The 19,676-nt window shown below is 38.7% G+C and overlaps 1 protein-coding gene and 1 long non-coding RNA gene across 2 annotated transcripts in view; one reads left to right on the forward strand and one right to left on the reverse strand.

The window, feature by feature from the left end:
- SERPINB2 (serpin family B member 2) overlaps nucleotides 1–4,732 on the reverse strand; it is a 15,230-nt gene extending 10,498 nt beyond the window's left edge. The window contains exons 1-2 of the mRNA XM_006747348.3: nucleotides 4,643–4,732; nucleotides 644–820 (exon numbers count right to left, since the gene is read on the reverse strand). Of these exons, the coding sequence (XP_006747411.1) occupies nucleotides 644–811 (168 nt within the window). The 5' untranslated portion in view covers nucleotides 812–820; nucleotides 4,643–4,732. The remainder of the gene's footprint in view (nucleotides 1–643; nucleotides 821–4,642) is intronic.
- LOC115937005 (uncharacterized) overlaps nucleotides 1–19,676 on the forward strand; it is a 47,385-nt gene that overhangs the window by 4,047 nt on the left and 23,662 nt on the right. The gene's annotated exons all lie outside the window — the stretch shown is intronic.

Genomic DNA, 19,676 nt, shown 5'->3' on the forward strand with positions numbered 1-19,676 from the left:
GTGCTTGTGAGAAAGCAGGGCCTGTAGCTCAAGCATACAATGTCAACATTTGTGGCTCTGTGAATCTGAAAGAATCTTAATTATATGATGACCCTATCCAGCTCACTGACCTAGGACAAAACAGGAGCAGGTGCTTTTTAAATGCGTTGAATTCATCCCACTGGAGCCCTGTAGTATATGGTGGATTTCCAAGGCCCCAGGCTCAGTGAAAGAGTCCCCTGACTGACCTTGCGTCCCTTCACCAAGGACTGAAGCCAGGGGCCCTGACAGAAAGGCCTCACAATGCTCCCGCACACCCTGTCCACCCTGATTTTGAAAACTGGCCATCAGGCCAGACGCCATTTTGTTGACGTGAACTCACGGGGGTGATAATACGGCTGAGGCCCTCTGAAGTCACACCGCTCTCCTCACATCACCAGCAGTGTGGTGACCTCAGCTGTTTGTGACACTCTCCGCTGTCTACAGTTGAGAGTTTTCATGGTTTAGTTGTTTTATAGATTTGAATCTGGGGAACTTGTGTGGTAATGGCATGTGACAACTACTGACCTTGGTAAAGTCAGGCTACCTGAAGCATAAAATTGTGATTCTATAAATCCATTCAGGAGGGACCCAGTCCTAGTTTGGAGTTTTAACAGACACTCACCTTGGCTATTTGATGTGCAGTGTGGCCCCCAGCACCCAGGTACACCATGGCCATGGTGGACGAGATGCTCCACGGAGAGAAGAAGAGATTTGGGGTGGCACTAGTATTTGCCAGATGCTTGAAAAAATTGAGGGCGAAGATTGTGTTGGCCACATAAAGGTCGTCCATTGTTTCAATCTGGAAGGAAAGTGAGGAAGTAAGAAAAACAGCTCTGAAAGATGACTCAACATTTTGGGTGATGTCGGCTGAGTAGTACGTGGTATACTCTGCACAGGGATTCCCTCTCTGTTCTTCCTTCATGGAACAACATGAACTAGAGCCCAGATGGCATCATGGTCATGTGACCTGTGCAGCCTCACAGGTTTCGAGTGATGCTCTGCTGTCACCAACTTAAAATTCTTAATAATTTTGAACAAGGGGCCCTGCATTTTCCTTTTGTACTAGATCCTGTAGCTGATCTTGAGATGCAACAAACAGTTAAATGATGAGTAGGGATGCTCCATATAATAATCATAATAACAGCAATGACAATGAATAGCATTTATTAGATTCTTACTGTATAGCAGATGCTGTTCTAAACATCCTACCAGCCATTTAATTCTTGCCAAAACCCTATGAGAAAGGCATTGTTATTCGTGTTTTATGAAGGAAGAAACCACAGCACAGAGGATCAAGAAAGTGACCAGTCACCCAACTATAAGGCATGGAAGCCAGGTGGGTGGCCTCCAGGGTCATGTTTTCAACCTCTGGGCTGCATCTGCAAATATCCAGCACACACATGGGCAAATACAAGCATATTCAAACACATTCTTTTTGACCCCAGTTGAGATTGTCCATCTTCTTTCAGATTCCCTATTTCTAGAAGTGGCTTAGATTCATCATTTGAGGGTTAGTATTTTTACCTAGCTCCTACCTCCTTTACCCCCTCTCCCCCTACACACACACCTACATCCACAGCCTGCAATAAAACAGCTTTCCACGCTAAGGAGTTCAGTACAGGGGCGGGGGGAGGGGCGCGGGGCGGGTGCTGGAATGGCCACCTGCTTCTCCTGCCCCGCCACCCCCCAGCAGGGAAATCCATTTCAGGTAGCACTGTGTGCAATGAACACGAAACAGACACACACACACCCTATTACCACCTGAAGATAAAGGACAGACACACCTTCCATGACCCAAGTCTCCGTGTGAAGTGGAAAGCATGGACACACCCGAGGTATGTGCGGGTATCTGTTGGTACTGGCCAGTGATCATTTTTCTGGCTGTGTGTTATGCTTTCAGGGTGGCTTAAAACACACCCTATAATTGCCAAAATACATAAATATACCAAATGACGCTGATGCTCATCCCACAGGAACCTTTGTGACAGTGGCTTCCCAGAGCTGAGGAGGGGCGGAGGGAGGCCCCGAGGTGAGGGACGTCCTCATCGGTAGGCTTGGCTCGCTCAGCAGGCTTCCAGCAAGGGCCAGCACTCCCTTCCCTCCCCAATCTAGGGCAGTCTTAGGGGAACACTTGGTTCATGAACACTTCTTTTAAGAAAATCATTGCAAATTGTATCAAAATGTCTCATTTGAAATACCACCCAATTGTATTTTATTGAGACAAAACTGTAAATTAAGCAAAATTTGTCCCTGAAACCACCTCTTCTCATTCAATCCTCACAGGATCTAAAGCAGTAGATACTGTTATCTTCATTTTATAGGTTACCTCCTGACACTCAGAGAGATTAAGTAACTTGCAGAAGGTCACAGAGCTTCTACGCAGTGGTGCAGGGATTCGAGCCTAGGTCTGCTTCAGGAACCCACTCGATCCACACTGCCTCACACTCCGTCTCCTGCTGGTGGTGAACTTCACTATTATGTGTAAGAGTTTAGGCAGTTTACTAGCTTGAGAAATGCTAGATAGAGGAAATAAAAATAGGAAGGTAGCAAGTCTGTAATGCTCCTAGAAGGTGTATTAAGTAGGAAAACAAACAAACAAATAAACCCCGCTAGTGTTTTTTTTTTTCTTGCTTCATCACTGAGAGTAGGTTAACTTGGGTGGCTCACACATTTGTTTCCCCTTCCTTCTACCGATTTAAAATTGTCTTGAAACTAATTAAGTCTTACTGGGCAGATCATTTTTGTAAATTACCTCAGTAACATTTTGGAAACAAACTGAGAATCAATATCATAAATAAAACATATCTCTATCCTCATGTGAAGAAAATAAGGGCTCAGAACCAGAAAAGTAACTGCAGGCTTCTCCTAGACGGAATCCTTCAGTAGTATCCTGCATATCAGTCACTCTGACTCTAACAAAATGTAAGTGTTAAAACAAACTATCAGAGAGGCTTTTGATAGATTTCTGGTGACTTTATAAAGGAAAAAAGTACATAAGGACAGAATTAAATTGTCCCAGATGTGTTTACTTCTTTTAAAAATAGTCTACTTTTTATTCTTTAAATACAGTGAAATAACTGTATTCAACATAAAAAAATAATATCTCATGTCTATATTGCAGTTACCAACTGCCTTCAGCAGCACTGTTTTTGTTTAATTTGTGTTATTACCTGCCCAGGAAAACCTAGTAATTTCCTGTTACAAAAAATATGGAGATGTAGATTGCACAGCTAGTTAGCTTCAGAGCTTAGACTGAATCTCAGCTTTCTGATTCCGAGTCTGGTGATTTTCACATGAGGTCTGAGAAGTTTGCAGTCTTAGAAATCTATGAAGGCACACATATGGCAAGTTTCCTCTCAGACAACTCCACGCCTTACCTTTAGGTGGGAATCTGCCTGAGACAATGTACAACTGAAGTCACAGAATGATGTCAAATAGCATCATCGCCCAAAACAGGTGATACCTGTTGTGAGTTTCTTACCACTAAAATTTTAAAAAATTGTTTCATTAACTTCTGAATATCATGCTACTAATTAAGGCTTAATATTATCACGAGGAAGAATAAATGGAGAGCATATGTGGGGCTGGGCTCCAAGATATCTGTGTCACTTCCTACCTCCTTTACCCCCTCTCCCCCTACACACACACACCTACATCCACATTAACTTGCCCATTTGGGGCAAGTTAACAAACATGCCCCAAAACTCAGCACATGTCATCAGGAAGCTGGGAGGTGCCCCCAGGGGCCACTACGGCCCTCTTCTTATTGGCGCTAGATGCTAGATTTGAGTCTGTTGTGGCATTTAAAACAATTTTTTTTTTGCGACAACATAGTGCAAATATTAAGAAATTGACCACAAAAATCAATGAAAACAAAGAGAAAATAGTACCTTCAAGGAAACGTCCCATCCAGACTTAGCACATTCTCCCCCAACAAAATTAAAAGCAGTTCCTGTTATTTGATGATTTTCATAATGAATGAGTTTATGGGTATTAAATGATTTATTAAACCTGAAGTAAATCTGAAGTAATTTCAGTCAATCCAACAACTAGTTTGGCAAATTTTTCTCTTCCACTAAATTGACCAATTATTGAACTAAATTCAATAAACATAAGGTGGGGTTGAACAGACCCAACTCAGATTGCTGCTGAATTTCTGTAATCTCTGATAGCTTTAGATACTTTCATCTTTCTTATTTTTATTATATTTATATACAACTTATAGATTACTTTCATTGCTTAAATTACTGTCTGTTAATTGATCTAGCCATTTCCATCCAATTCAGTGTCAAAACCCTAGTTAGTAAAGAATATACATATTCTAACCTGTTCGATAAAATCAACATCTCAACTTGATTGGTCACTTTAGTTTAGCTAATGTTACACGGGCATCTGCTGGCTTCTGAGATTCAAGATTAAGCCTTACTACAAATTTAATTCAAATCTTGACCTAAAGTATTTTCACTTAAAAGAAATCTAAACAAGAAAACACCTTGACATTTTTACTCATCTTCTAAAGACATCCCACACCTTAATTTTCATTATCAATAATCCCGGTACAAAGGAAGAGGAGGAAAAAAATGAAAGCCTGTTTCCATGGCCACAGAAATCACTGAAATACCTGGTTATTCCCGGAGGCGCTGCTGACAAGAAACCTTCCTCAGAGAACTATCGTAGTGCATGCAGGAAGAAGACTGGTTTTATAAAGCTCTGCCCCTCCCACAGAGCATTTTTTTTCTCGCTCTCTTTCTAATCTGTATCCTTTGAGTGATTCAACATTTTACTCAGAAAGACATCACTATTATAAAAATGCTTGTTTGTTAAGGCACCATTTAAGAAATTTGTTCAGAGGATGACGTCATTCAGAAACTTAAGAATTTGGCAATACCTACACATGCCTGTTAAAATTAGCTGAAGTTTATCAGCCCGTTTCAAGTGTCCCCCTCTATACCTATGTCTAAGGACAGTGCCGAATTCTACAATAACCTTTCTATCATTGCACGGGGATGGCTTGTGGGTTGCAATATTTAAAGACAACAGAGAGGAAGAGAACCACTATTTTTCTTTCTTGGAGATTCTCTATTTTAAACTGTTTTAGATTTCTCAAAGTAGAATTTCCTAAATAATTCTGGGTTCCACCCAAATCTCCTGCCACCAGCCACACCCAAATAACTTTCTATTTGCCAGTTTCCAACACAGATCTTATCTTTTATTATACAGAGAAAATCCACTGTGTACTTGAAATTGACTTTTAACTCTAGGATCATGATGTTGAAAACTTGATTGAAAAAAATCACTAGGTGGGGGCACCTGGGTGGCTCAGTTGGCTAAGCATCCCACTTTTGATTTCCGCTCAGGTGGTGATCTCAGGGTCATGAGATTGAGCCCTGAGGTGTCAGGCTCCATACTGAGCAGAGTCTGCTTAAGATTCTCTCTCTCTCCCTCTCCATCTGCCCCTCCCCACCCCTGTCACGAATGCCCATGCTCAATCTCTTAAAAAAAAAAAAAAAAAGCAAAGTTTAGGGAAAAAAAAGCCACTAGGTGTTTCAACACAGCCAAAGGAATTAGAAGGACAAAAACATAAAAAATAGGCATGATGAAAGATAATTTGAGTCTAAACATGGCTGTATTGTTAGAGCTAATTGAAAAATGCAGCACATTTTAAAGGTGGCTTCTCTTCTATTTGCTTTACTTTTATGTGTAGGAAATCCTCAAAGGCAAGGGATGGTTAGAAGTACAATCACCATATTTATTCTTGGCTGCTGGGGTGAGTTCCGTGTCTGTGCTTAGAGAGCTGGGTTAACAACCTGAGTGTCAGTGAGACAAAGTCTGTGGGTTTGAGCCCTCTGTAAGCTTCTTAGTTTGCCCGTGGTTCACAGACCTAGATCTACCCTTACCTCATCTTACTTATGTGAGTCTCCCATCCAAAGGAGTGGGGGTGACTTAGCCCAAACCCCTCGTTATTATCAGAGGGACAATGGGATCCGTGTGTTCTTCAGAATCTGTGTCAGGCAGCCAAAACCCAAGTTATTTGATTTTTTTAATTGCTGGAAGATCTCAGGTCACATCAAGAAAAAGCTGGAATCCCACCCTCAACAATAATCTTTCAACTCCTAAGCTCCTCCATGACACCAAAGGAAACTCATAGGCAGCCATTGACACTTTTACAAGTTTTAACATCCCCTGGTGCTCAGCCAGATCTCTGCCTCAGTGAGTGATCAGTAGATGCCATTGCTGGTCCAGGTGTCCCTCCCCTTCTTCTCAACAGGAATGCCATCCTCCCTTCTCCCCACTGACCCAAATCTCTGAGGTTCTGCTGATACCCCACAGCTTCCCTGACATCCAGTCTGACTTCCACAATCCTCAGAGAACTCATGCTACACAGAACTGCACCTCTTAGAGCTACAATACAAAAATGTGTTCTTAATTCACTAATCATGTGTATTCTAGATATTTCATTTGAGTGGGCTTCCATTCCTAAATAGATTCTACACTCGATGCCCCTTCAGCAGTAAGAACAGTGCTGAGCATCAAGTTGGTACTTACAAAATATCTTTTGACTGAGCAAAATGCTAAAATTTTCTCAAAAGACTCTTTAGTATGGTGAGCACAGATATGGATTCTGAGAGACTCAGAAAGTTCTAACTGGGCGCCTGGGTGGCTCAGTTGGTTAAGCGACTGCCTTCGGCTCAGGTCATGATCCTGGAGTCCCAGGATCGAGTCCCGCATCGGGCTCCTTGCTCAGCAGGGAGCCTGCTTCTCCCTCTGAACCTCCCCCCTCTCATGTGCTCTCTGTCTCTCTCATTCTCTCTGTCTCAAATAAATAAATAAAATCTTTAAAAAAAAAAAAAAGTTCTAACTTGAATTTTCTTTCTACCACTTACTAGTTGTATAATCTTGCACAAATTCCTTCCTCAACCTCTCTGAGCTTAAGTTTCTTAATGATGCCAGCACTGTTCCCTGCCTCTGCAAAAGCAATCCAGTTTTTGCTATACTTCTCCCTGATTTTGTTCAGGTATCAAGAGATTCCTTGTCTTGTGGAAGGAGGGCCTCATTGTTGGTCCAGGGCGTAGCTATATAACCCCATCCTGGTCAGTGAGGTTTGGGAGAATTCTGTTGGGGAATGTCTGGGGAAATTTTTTCTTCCTGATAAGAGGGAGACATAAAACAAGAACCTCCCTGTCCTACGCCATCCCCTTCTACCCAATTTTGAGCCTGGCTGTTTGAGGATGTGATGTCAAGAGATGCTTTCATACATCAACCATAGAGGAAGGCCAAGAGCTTTGCCGAGGTGCAAACCAGAGCCCTGACTTCAGAGCACTCCCAAGTCAATGCTGGAAACTACCTACCTCTAGTTTTTGTTCTTATTGTTACCTGAGATGATACATAATAAGTCTATATTATTTAAGCATTCCTGAATGATACAGGCTTTTGTGAAGAGCAGATGAGATCATGTCTGCCAAGTGCTTAGCATATCATCTTTTATATAGTAAGTGTTCCACAGGGTCAGTGAACATAACGGAGTGATTGTGGGTGGCCAGATTTGGAACTTGCCTTAGGGCCTAGAGAAATTTTATGAGCTCAGTATAAAAAGAGAAGATGGTCATGCATCAAACTATTGGAGGAAGCGTAAAAGACAATACATGATGAGAAGCCCCTATGAATGGCACCAATGGAAGGCAGTGTCACAGAAAAGAGGGGGAGGATTGATACATGTGTGTTAGGGGCCTCCAGGAGAGAATAAAGACAAATGAAAAATTTGAAGATTGAAAGGGGAAAGCACTAAAATTACAGACATGGGAAGCCAAGACTGTTGAGTGGCTGCCTGAGATCCTTCAGATCTATGTAAACTCCAGAGAAGGGAAGCTGCTTGTAAAAACTGTAAAGGGGAAGAAAAATCTGAAAAATGTAAAGGAAGAATGCAGCTGGTGGCAGTTAGTTGCCCGACCCCTGCAAGAGCCCAATCAGTATGTCAAGCAGAAGAGCAGAGCTACCACATAGTGAGTCTTACCATTGTAAGATAAATAACATTAAGTCTAGAACTAAAAAGTATAATAACTGAAATAAAAAACTGATGGATGAAACTGGACTTGCAACAGCTGTAGGTCAGATCACTTCGGCAGAAGCTGAGAATAAAGAACTGGCAAGTCTCTCACCAGCTCATTTTCTTATCTTTCAGGAAAATGGGTGAGACAATCAGAAGTGGTAAAGAGTGGTAAAAAAATAAATAAATAAACCAATCATAAGTGATAAGAAAAATTATAGTACCACTTACCATAAGTGGTAAGAAACATTATATATGTATAATGTTGTATATGCAATATGACCTCAAACATATAAGTAAAATATGTGCAGAAATATGACTTGGAGGAAATGTGTCAAAATGTGAACAGTGATTGTAGTAACTTCATAGATGTTTGTCAACTTTTTTTATTTAAAAAAAATTCCCCACATTTTCCACAATAGGCATGCAGCTTTTAAAGAACCAGCAATACATGATCGAAGTATCTATATTGAGGTGTTTATTTTCTTTCCAGTAGCCCTACAATGAAACATGTCTAAAGGAGAAAGAAAGACAAAAATAAGAAAACTTTATGAATAAAGTTCTAATATTCTGATTGAGAGATTATATGCACTGTGTTTTTTCTCTGAAGCACCTGTCCAACTGTGAATGAGCAGCCTGCGCATTAACCGCTGAGTGTTTGTCTCCCATGAGCTCCATAAACCACGATCATCTTCCCCAGAGACAGAGATAGGCACTTGGCTCAAATTAAGGTGCTCACTAAGTGTTTGCTGAATGACTTGTTCATGCTCAGCACATTGCAATGTTATTCTTTTCTCTTCTCCACTTTGAATAAACAACCACTGGTACTTCCATAATCATCCTCCCTGTAGGATTTGCTGGGTAGATGGGAAATACACACATGTATCACCCCTCACCACAATAACGTCACCACTGAAATTATCCAAAGTGCAATACAATTGTAGGTCAAAAAGGAAGTCTCATTTTGATGTAAAATGCCATCTCATAATCTTATTTTACTAATGACTTTCCATTAAATATATTGAAACATTGTTCTTATAATAAAGATCATTCATATTAGTTAGATTTAGTATTATGGTAGTGTGGTTCTCCCTAGAAATTTAAGTAGCTGTCGCTGTGAGCAGGAGTCAATGGATATGAAAGTGGCCACCTCTGTGGTGTGAATTTGGGGTCCCCTTGGCTAAGACGTCATGTGGTAACTTCTTGAAATATCTTTATCAGAGAATAAACATCTCCTTCTATAATTAGCAATAAAAATCATCATGTTAATGGCTCTAGGAGAAATAATACATGTTTCTAATTCCTACGGAAAGGGTTTTGACAGAGTGGAGAGAGGTGGTCAGGGAAAGAGTTTTGGAGTGTGTGAAGAGGATAAGCAAAAGAACGAAAAGGCTTTGGATGACAGTGAGCCCAGGCCACAGAAAGAGATAATACCAGATTCCAGGGCAAAAGAAAGCAAACCTTGCCTATTTTAAGATATTGCCCTGGGACAGCCAGGAGTATGAGAAAGTTTGCACCTGAAACAAGCTCTGTTAGGGAGTGTAACATTTCAGTCAGAGTATTTATCTTGTTGCCAAGTGATAACCCCAACATAGATGCCATGGTTGGCAGGCTGTGGGAACAAGTATCCAGTGTTCTGTGATTCAGCTACATGAGAAAACCAATAACCTTCCTAAAACCTGTCATGCCAAAAGCATGCAAAGAGAGATCACATTTGCCGAGCAGCCTCAGAATGCATCATGAATCATGAATTCACTCATCCTATACACCCAATGAAACTCTGCTTAGAGTGATGCCTTTCCTTCAAGGGTCTAATGATACAACACTGGATTCACATAACCACAATTGCATGCACCGTTTGGCTCTCTGTTATCTTTGTGGATTATTTTTGGAAGTGGATTATTTATATTACTTAACAAACAAGTGTAAATTTAGTCTCTCTTTTATCTAGCATGTTCCTAGTACATCTAGGCCAATCCCTAATAAAAGTAACACATTTCGATAACTTTCATCAAACATACTTAGAAGGTAAAAAAAAATAAGTAAGACATAATCATAGAATGTATTCCAATCCAGATGTCAATTACTTTTGTTTTATCCTCTTTATGAATTCCTGCATCTTTTTTTCATTAAGAGTAGATAAAAGACCAGAGACCAGTTGACACTTACTACTAAAATACATTAATGATTCACATGCAGATTTCAGATTTGGTCCCATCCAAAATGACTAGGGGAATCCCTGATTTCTAGGAAGTAACTGTCAAAAGAGGATGAACTGGGGGACAGTGATGCATCTTATCACAGGGTGGGACCAGAGCACCTACATCAACTCCAAGTTAAGACAGCCTTATTTAGACTTGTGTCAAAGTGAGAAGGATGGGGAAATGATTGCTCAGTTCTCCCTCTGTTATTCAGTCATCATTCACGGACCGCGTGGGCAGGAATATGGGAATGCAAATGGGATGAGTGGGTGACAGAAAGCAGACAACAAAGACAAGGCTCCTGCAACTCTGTCTCCAAACTTGACCTCTCCCTGGATCCTGAGATGGCCAAATGCAGCCTCTTAGCGGACACCCACCCTCGACCGCCTATGGCCCGTCATTTTCCACCTGTTTCTCTTTATCTGCTTCCCATTTGTCTACCAGTCATCCAAACCAAAACTGAAGCAACATCCTCGATTCTTTTCTTTATATCCACTTTCACATCTATCATTTCACAAGTCCCACTAGTTTTAGTTTTGAAATACTTTTTGAGTTGATGCGCTCCTCTTTTTTTCTCTAAAACTATTGTTCTTTGGTCTCCATCATCTCTGGACTGATCTCCCTGTCTCTAGTGTCTTGTCCCTTCAGCCATAAGCCTGATGTATTTACAATGTGGTCTGACCTAGCTATGTCTCTTCTCAAAATTTTTCAATGAGCCCCCTGTAAATATGAAAGTCTGAATTGGATTCACATGGGTCCAAGACCATCTGTGATCTGGCCCCTGCCTTCTCCAATAACACTAATTTAAATATTGTAAAATAAGTCTTTAATATCTGGCACATAACAGGTGCTCAAATTTGTTAGCATTAGTGATCAGCTCTATTACTGTACTTGGAAAACTGTACTAAGTTCTATTTTTACACATTTGTTTCCTGGTAAAGCTCTTGAGAACAGAAGCTGTATATCTCAGTTTTTATACCCACAACTTTTGGTATAATGTGTGCTCTCTGGGGAGGCCTCCTTAATGTTTTGGAACTAAACTGGAAAAAAACTTTTGTATCCTAATTTTGATACTCCCAGAACTACTGAGATAGACTCAAAGTGTGGCCTTCCTCCTCTTCCTCCTTTGCTATGAAGATAGAAACCTTTGTCTTCAGGACAGGGAGCAGTTAAGGGTGAGTCCCATGAACTAAAGTGAGATCAATGTCAGGATCCTGGGTAGAAGAGTTCAGAGAACTTCAGAGGCAAGTGCTGAGATAAGACTCCATAAGCAAAGGAACAGACACCTTGATCTTGGCTAGCTAGCTACATAGGCACAGATGGGTCAGGCCTATAGCAGGGAAAATAGCTCCTCTACTCCAGGGTTAGGGTGAAGTCATCATAGGAATTGGGGTCCCAGGAGCTGTAAGCAGTGAGCAAGTGCCACGCACTAAGAAAGGAAACTAAGAGCTAAGAGAAGATAGAGGTGGGGGGAGTTAAGACCACAACGGAAGAAGTCTACTTCATTTGTCTCAATTTTCTAAGTTTTGCATTGGACACTTGTCTACAAACAGAAATACGTAAATTTCAATGGAAAAGAAAAATTGAAGACGCTGCTAAACACCATGCTGCTAGTAGGGTTGCAAGAATATTGGCTCTAGAGAAAGAAATCATTTTAATGATTTATGTATTTGGCACTGAAGTGAATAGGTTAATGAGATCCTACAAAGATCAGAACATCTTGGATTTCCATCAGGTCAGGACTTGTGATGGTTTTGTGTGTGTGTGTTTATCCCTTTGGAGTGCTTGTTTGAAGTCTGAGTTAAAGGAATTAATATCTCCCAAAGTATATTATTTTTCAGTGGTTTTTGCTCTTACCACATTTCTAACACCATTTCAATCTTATTTCTTGGTCATTTCAGTTCTTGTACCCATATGCTTGTTGCCTTAATATGAAAGTGCTCCTATCTCATTTCATACCCAGGCAGGGTGTAGTACAGAGTACAATAATTTAACTTTTCTACAGTAGTGACTTCTTAGAGTTCGGTGGCTCTTTGATTCATCAGTCCTGGTTACATACTGTATTAGTCTCACGTTTCATCGGGTGATGCTAAGAAACCCAAATATGTGGAGAGATAAAGAATAAAGCCATACCATTTACTCAAGGAAAGTTCTAGACTTTTCCATAGCACTCAGGTATGTATATCTTTGTGACCCACTCCTAGGGTTACAAATGTTTAACAACTCTTACTCCATAACAAGTTCCTGTATGCCTGAACATGAGCACATAAAGTTCATTTCAAAATTTTTTTTTAGAAAATTTTACCATCAAGGAGGAACCTTTGGTCATCACACTTTTTAAATGAAGAGTCATGACTCCTTAGCCTGACTCATATTGAAATTATGTCACATGATTTTCTAATACAGCATCATAATCTTGAAGTGTTAAGATCCTCTTTCTTCTTTTTTTTTTTTTAAAGATTTTATTTATTTATTTATTTGAGAGAGAGAGAGAGAGAAACAGCATGAGAGGGGATAGGGTCAGAGGGAGAAGCAGGCTCCCCGCCGAGCCGGGAGCCCGATGCGGGACTCGATCCCGGGACTCGATCCCAGGACTCCGGGATCATGACCTGAGCCGAAGGCAGTCGCTTAACCAACTGAGCCACCCAGGCGCCCAAGATCCTCTTTCTTCTTAATGTAGAAAGTTAAGCACATATTCTGCCTAAATTTCTGACATAGTCATATAAAATACAAGAATGCTCATGAATTCCATCAGCTCTGCAAAAAATTATAAAGAGATATATAGAAAGAGCCACACATTCTATATGCAAGACTAAAGTATTGTTATAAATGAAATAATGTAGGTAAAGTGTAAGGCAGAATGTCTAATAATAATAAGTGATTATTATTATTACTATTATTATTTTTACTACTGAAGTCTTGTTGGTAATTATCTCCCCTCAAGTGTTATACTGACATCTCATAATAGCTGTGTGATCTTGGGTAGGTGACTTTACTCCTTTGGGCCTCCTTTCCTTTACATTATAGCGGTCTCATACAACTTATAAAATATTTAAATGCACATTATCTTATTTAATATTCTCACTGATTGTTTAAGTAGGATAAATCGTTGTTTTACAGCTGAGAAAACAGAACAGTACAGTAGTCAAGTGATTTGTCTCATTGTTAATAAACGGTAAGGATTAATTTAAACCCAAATGTTTTAGGTCAATGCTCTTTCCATCGACAATAATTTCCATGTTCTTTCCAGTTTCGAAATGTATAATTCTAGTTTTCTGGGATTGTTTAAGGAGCTGTTAGGAACTCAAGGACAGAGACAATGTCATATTCACTCTTGACTTGCCCAGTGCCTAGCGATGTAATTAGCAAAAGGTAAGTCCTCAATCAATGTGCTAAACTGGATCCTCCCTTGTCCACACTGCCTATGGCAAGGCATCAGCCAACATCCCACCTTATTAATGGTTGGGGTTTGCTCTGTATTGGATGCTGTCAGAAAAGAGAGGAAGTGTAACTCCTTGATTGGTATCTCAATAAATCTTATTTATAGGGAAGATAAAACTGTAAACGATAAAGAAGTAGCAATCAATCATTCTTGGGTGAGAGACAGGGGTGTTTGGTATTTTATGGGTGGCACAGTGACCTTGCTTTTGTCCATACTTGAACAAAATTATGAAATGTGCTATTTTGTCTCATTTTTCATGGTCTCAGAGTAACTTGTCTGAGGTTGGTATTCCATGACAAGGTTTATGTCTAACAGGAGAACAACATGACCTGGCTATGTCAGACTAGTTTCTGAGTGTCAGAGGCTGCTTTTTTTTTTTTTCTTTCCTTTCTTACTGCCAAACAACACTCATTTCTGGAGGAACAGCTTCACGTGAATGGAAAGATTGTGTAATGTGATGAAGGAAGACATTACAAAAAAAAAAAAAAAATTGCATCTCATCCTCATGGGTTCATCCTGACTTGTTTAATTCATTTCTTTAAGGGAAAGGTCAATTCCAGATATTGCCATATTTTCTAGGTTAGTTGAACTGGGAAAGGATGATTGTGTTTAATACATCAGGTTTTGGTCTGTGGTATCATTTTTATAATTTATTTTTAAAATTTTAACTAAAACTGTGCAGGCACATAATTTTTCTTCTCAGATTTCTCACTCCTTAAAGGAATTAGTTTTAACTCTTTTAGCTAATCCTTTTGGTATTTTCCTCCATGTCTCTCCTAAAACTGAGAAGTAGCAATGTAAGCATGGCCTTTAGAGCTACACATGTGCACATTTCCCATCCTGCCATATTCTAATAGAGTAATATCAAAATTTTAGTTAGATCAATATTCTCTGTTTTCATTATTATGACTATGTGCATGGAATTCATCATAGCTGGGTCATATTCTATAATTACACTTTTTGCAAATTTTGTTTTCCTAGCATTCTGAATTATCTTGTCTTTTTAAAATATATTTAGTTTTATATATACTTATGACTAACTCAACCACAAACCTCTCCTCACTAGATAAATCTTATTTTAATACATTTAATGAGAGAAAAAAAAATAGGCGGTATCACACTCCCAATTTCAAGCTATACCATAAAGCTGTAGTCATCAAAACTAATATAAAAACAGATGAATAGATCAATGAACAGAATCAAGAGCCCAGAAATAAACCCAATAATATATGGTCAACTGATATTTGACAAGGGAGCCAAGAATTCTCAATGGAGAAAAGATGGCCCTTCAATAAATGGCACTGGAATAATGGGATATTCACATGAAAAAGAATGAAATGACCCATAGCTTACACCACTCACAAAAATTAACTGGAAATGGATTAAAGCCTTGAATGGAAGGCCCAAAACCATGGAACTCCTAGAAAAAAACATAGGAACAAAAGTCCTTGACAAGGGTCGGGGTAATGATTTTTTGGATAGGACACCTATGAGCACAAGCAACAAAATAAATAAATAAATTGGACTTCATCAATCTAAAAAGCTTCTGTACAGCAAAAGAAACCATCAACAAAGTGGAAAGACAACCTACAGAAATGGGAATAAGTACTTGTAAACCAAAAATCTGATAAGGGTTGATATCCAAAATATAGAGAGAACTAATGAAACTCAGTAGCAAAAAAACAAATAACCCAACTTAAAAATGGGCAAAGGACCTGAATAGACATTTCTCCAAAGAAAGACATATGAAAGATGTATGAAAGGCAGGTATGAAATATGCTCAACATCACTTGTCCTTAGGGATTTGCAAATTAAAACTTCAGTGTGATTCCACCTCAGGCCTGTTACATGGCCGTCAAAAGACAAGAGATAACAAATGTTGGTGTGGATGTGGAGAAAAGGGAATCCTTGTACACTGTTGGCAGGATTGTAAATTGGTGTTGCCACTGTGGATAACAGTATAGAGTTCCTCAAAAAATGCAAAATAAAATTACCATATGATCCAGGAATTCCACTTCTGGGAATATATCCAAAGGTAATGAAAACACTAACTAGAAAAGACATCTTCACCCCCATGTTCATAGCAGCATAATTTATAATAGCTAAGACATGGAAACAATCTAAGTGCCCATTGATGGATGAATGGATAAAGTTGAGGTGTATATATACAATGGAATATTTAGTTAGCCATAGAAAGTGAGGAATGGTAGGACCATTGCAACATGGATGGACCACAGGGCATTATGCTAAGTATAAGTCAGATAGAAAAAGAGAAATACTGTATCATCTCACTTATTCATGGAATCTTAAAAAAAGAAACTCATAGGAAAGGATATCAGACTTGTGTTTACCAGAGATGAGAGGTGGGGAGAAGAGCAATTGGAAGAAGGTGGTCAAAAGGCACAAACTTCCAGTTACAATAAATGAGTACTAAATGTAACGTACACATGATGACCAGAGCTAACACTGCCATCTGATATATTAAAAAGTTGGTTAGAGAGTAAATCCTAAGAGTTCTATCACCTTAAGGAGAAATTTTTTTTTTTACTTTGTTCTTTTCTTCTTTCTTTTCTTTTTATTATATCTGTATGAGAAGATGGATGTTAGCTGAACTTGTAATCATTTCACAATATATATAAACTAAACAATCATACCGTACACCTTAAACTTACAGAGATGTATGTCAATTATTTCCTCAATAAAACTGGAAAAAATTACATTCAAATGCTTGAAATATCTAATCAACTTCATTTTCTTAAAATAGTGACGCTCAGAGCCTCTGATCTGGTGCAGACCAAACAGTTGTTCCCAAGGCTCCTTAAAGTCTGTCATCCTCTTGCAATGACCTAGAATCTGAGGATTTTTTTTTTCACGTCTCTCTTGGATTGGATTCTCTTTTCCTACATCCTTCATCATCCTGTTCTTGGTTCACTGGCTCAATTTTGTGGAGCAAATGCTCCATGAGCAACTTGAGAAAGGAGACATGGGGAGTAAGGCTTTTTAGATCTTGAACATCTGAAAATGCCTTTTCTCTCCCTCTACTAAATTACTAGTTTGGTGATGTATAGAATTCTAGGCTAAAAAACATTTTCTCCAAAAATGTTCTAGTATCTAGCCTTGCTATTAAAAACTCAAAGGTTTTTCTAATTTCTGATCTTGTGTGTATGACCTTGACTTTGATCTCTGGAAGCTTACAGAATTTTTCTGTCTCTAATATCCTGAAATTTCATAATCATGTGCTTTGGGGTGGGCTTACTTTTATCCAATTTTATTGGTACTCAGGCTCTTTTAATCTGGAAGATTATGTTGTTCAGTCCTAATAAATTTTCTGGAATTGTTTATTTTTGTTTTTTAAATTTATTTTTTTATTTCTAATATAATATTTAATGCATAGAAGGGAACAGTGCCAGTAACTTCTGTTTACTATGGATTTCTCCCCAATGCCATCCTCTACCTTCTGATCCCTACCTGAAGTAAACACTATTCTGAATTTTTATTCATCATTCCCTAGTTTTATTTGTATATCCTTATTGTGAAATCTGAGAAAATAATAGGTTGTTTATTTTTGCTTGCATATGAGCTTTATTAAAATTTGGCATTATTTTGCACATACTCTAGAGTGGGGTGTGGGGGGAAACAAACATGTTTGGTAAAGGACCAGATAGTAAATATTTTAGTCTTTGTGGGCCATATGGTCTCTATTACCATTACTCTGTCGTTATGGTGGGAAAACAGACATGAACAAATGGGTGTGGCTGTATTCAAATACAATTTTACTTGCAAAAGCATATGGTGGGCCATATGCCGTAGTATGCTAACTCCTGCCCTAGGGAAATTCTGCACATGTACACAAGATAGCACAAGAGTTTCTCTAGGGTGTATACAAAACAGTGTCAAATTGTTTATAAAAATCCTACATATTCTACAGTCTTCTGCATCTTGGTTGTTCCATTCTACATTATGTTTCTCAAAGTCGGTTTCTAGGTATAGTTCATTTTTTCATTGCTAGCCCATTGAATAGCAATGAATTGAATGAATTAGAGTACCACAATTTATCCATTCTCCTGTCAGTACATATTTAACTTGGTTCTAGTTTTTGTCTCCTGATGTGGTTTTCTAATACATATTCTCATCAGTACTATACAAAGACATCCCCAATACACACCTCTCCAGCACTCGATATTGTCAAATTTCTTGACTCTTGACTATTTAGCATGGATAAAATGGTATGTCATAATTTGCATTTCCCTGATTGCCAAAGAGATTGAACATCCTTTCATAACACTATGATGATGTGGATTTGCTCTTCTGTGAAATCCTTATTTGAAGTTTATTTTGGTCAGGGGAAGTTTGAGGAAGCTTTTTTCCTTTTTCCTACTAACTTATTGGAGTTCTTTCTATATACTCTTGGTTATATATGATGCAAAAAATATTCTAATTTGGCGTTTTACAAATTTTAAGATGGCTCTTGGTGCTGTTAAATATACTTTCTTACATGCTTAGCATTTTGTGTCTTTTTAAGGAATTCTTTTTTCTATCTCAGAGTCAGAAAAATATTCTCCTATAATAACTTCTGGGGAATACTAGGGAATAACTTGCTAGGGAAGACTAGGGCTACTTGAAAGAATAATTGATTCTAGGTCTGGGGGAAGAAATATACAAGATGAGTCTGAACATCTTATGCCAGAAAGCTAAGAGGCCATTAAAGACTACTAGGGTTGTTTCAAAAGAAAGAGGCCAACATGAAAAAGCTCCCACTGACCAAAAATAAGGCAATTTGAGCATGAAAAAAAAAATGATAATGGCAATGAATTTAAACATTTCAAATATATCAAAATTTATGAGTTAAAATGCTACTTAAAGGGGAAAACACCAAAGAATACACCAACAAAACTACAGAATTTCATAGGGATATATTTAGGATAAATTACAAATTTTCTTCAAAAATTATAATTCAAGGATAAAAAGAGAAATCTATAAATATGACATATATATCAGAAATTGAGATTTGTAGACTTATTTGAATTCTGACTTGAATTAACCAACCATAAAAGGAGAAAATTAGGAATCAAGTAGAGAAATTTAAAGAATGATGGGCTTTTTGATGATATGAAGAAATTATTAAATGTTTTAGTTATGATAAAAGATCTTGTGTTATGATTTTAAAGAGTGTTGACCTTTAGCGAGATGTACTGAAATGTTTGTGGATAACAGGGGATGATGCCTAGAATTTGGCTTCAAAGCCATCAAAGTTGTGGGAGAAAGAGAGTAGAGGAATAGGAGCGCCAAGAGACCTTAGGTGATCATAACTAAAGCTAGCTGGTGAGTCTATGGAGGCTCATGAATCTGGTATCTCTACTTTTGTATATATTTGAAATTTTCTATAATAAAAGCAAAATAAAAATCAATACCTTAATGCAATACAAGACTACTTTCAATCCCTCCATAGTCCCATGTGAGTCAGCAGGTAGAGGGTGAATGGTCCGCTCTTTGTGGTCATTCTCAGACCCGGGCATAGTATCTTGTATTATCTAGCAAAAAAACCTAGGGCAAAGCTTGCATGCTAATGGTTATGATCAGGTGCCATTCCAGGGTATCAAGAGGAAGAGAGAAGGAAAGTGATGCACAGAAAGAAGGAAAGCTACTACCTAGTTGACCAGAGCTTGAAAACCCAGCCAGGGGCTCATTCACACAGCTCATCCATCTCAGAGAAGCTGATGGAAATAGAACACGTTGGAACAGTCCTTTGAAGTGAAACAGGAAGGGATTCCTCTGCAGGCTTATTCTATTCTCCTGTCTTTCTGGTCCAAGTTTTTCTGCGGAACATTAACTCTTTTAACTTCTGGGCTGTTCCCCAGGCCTTTTGGACAGCTGCTGGGGGAGAAAGCATCTCTAACATGGAAAATGCTCTGAGGTTGTTCTTTCATTTAGATGCCTTTCTTAAATGTTTGTGGATACTTCTCAGTCT

This window comes from Leptonychotes weddellii, chromosome 13, assembly GCF_054177405.1.
Source record: "Leptonychotes weddellii isolate Sample4059 chromosome 13, ASM5417740v2, whole genome shotgun sequence".
Classification (NCBI taxonomy): Eukaryota; Metazoa; Chordata; class Mammalia; order Carnivora; family Phocidae; genus Leptonychotes; species Leptonychotes weddellii.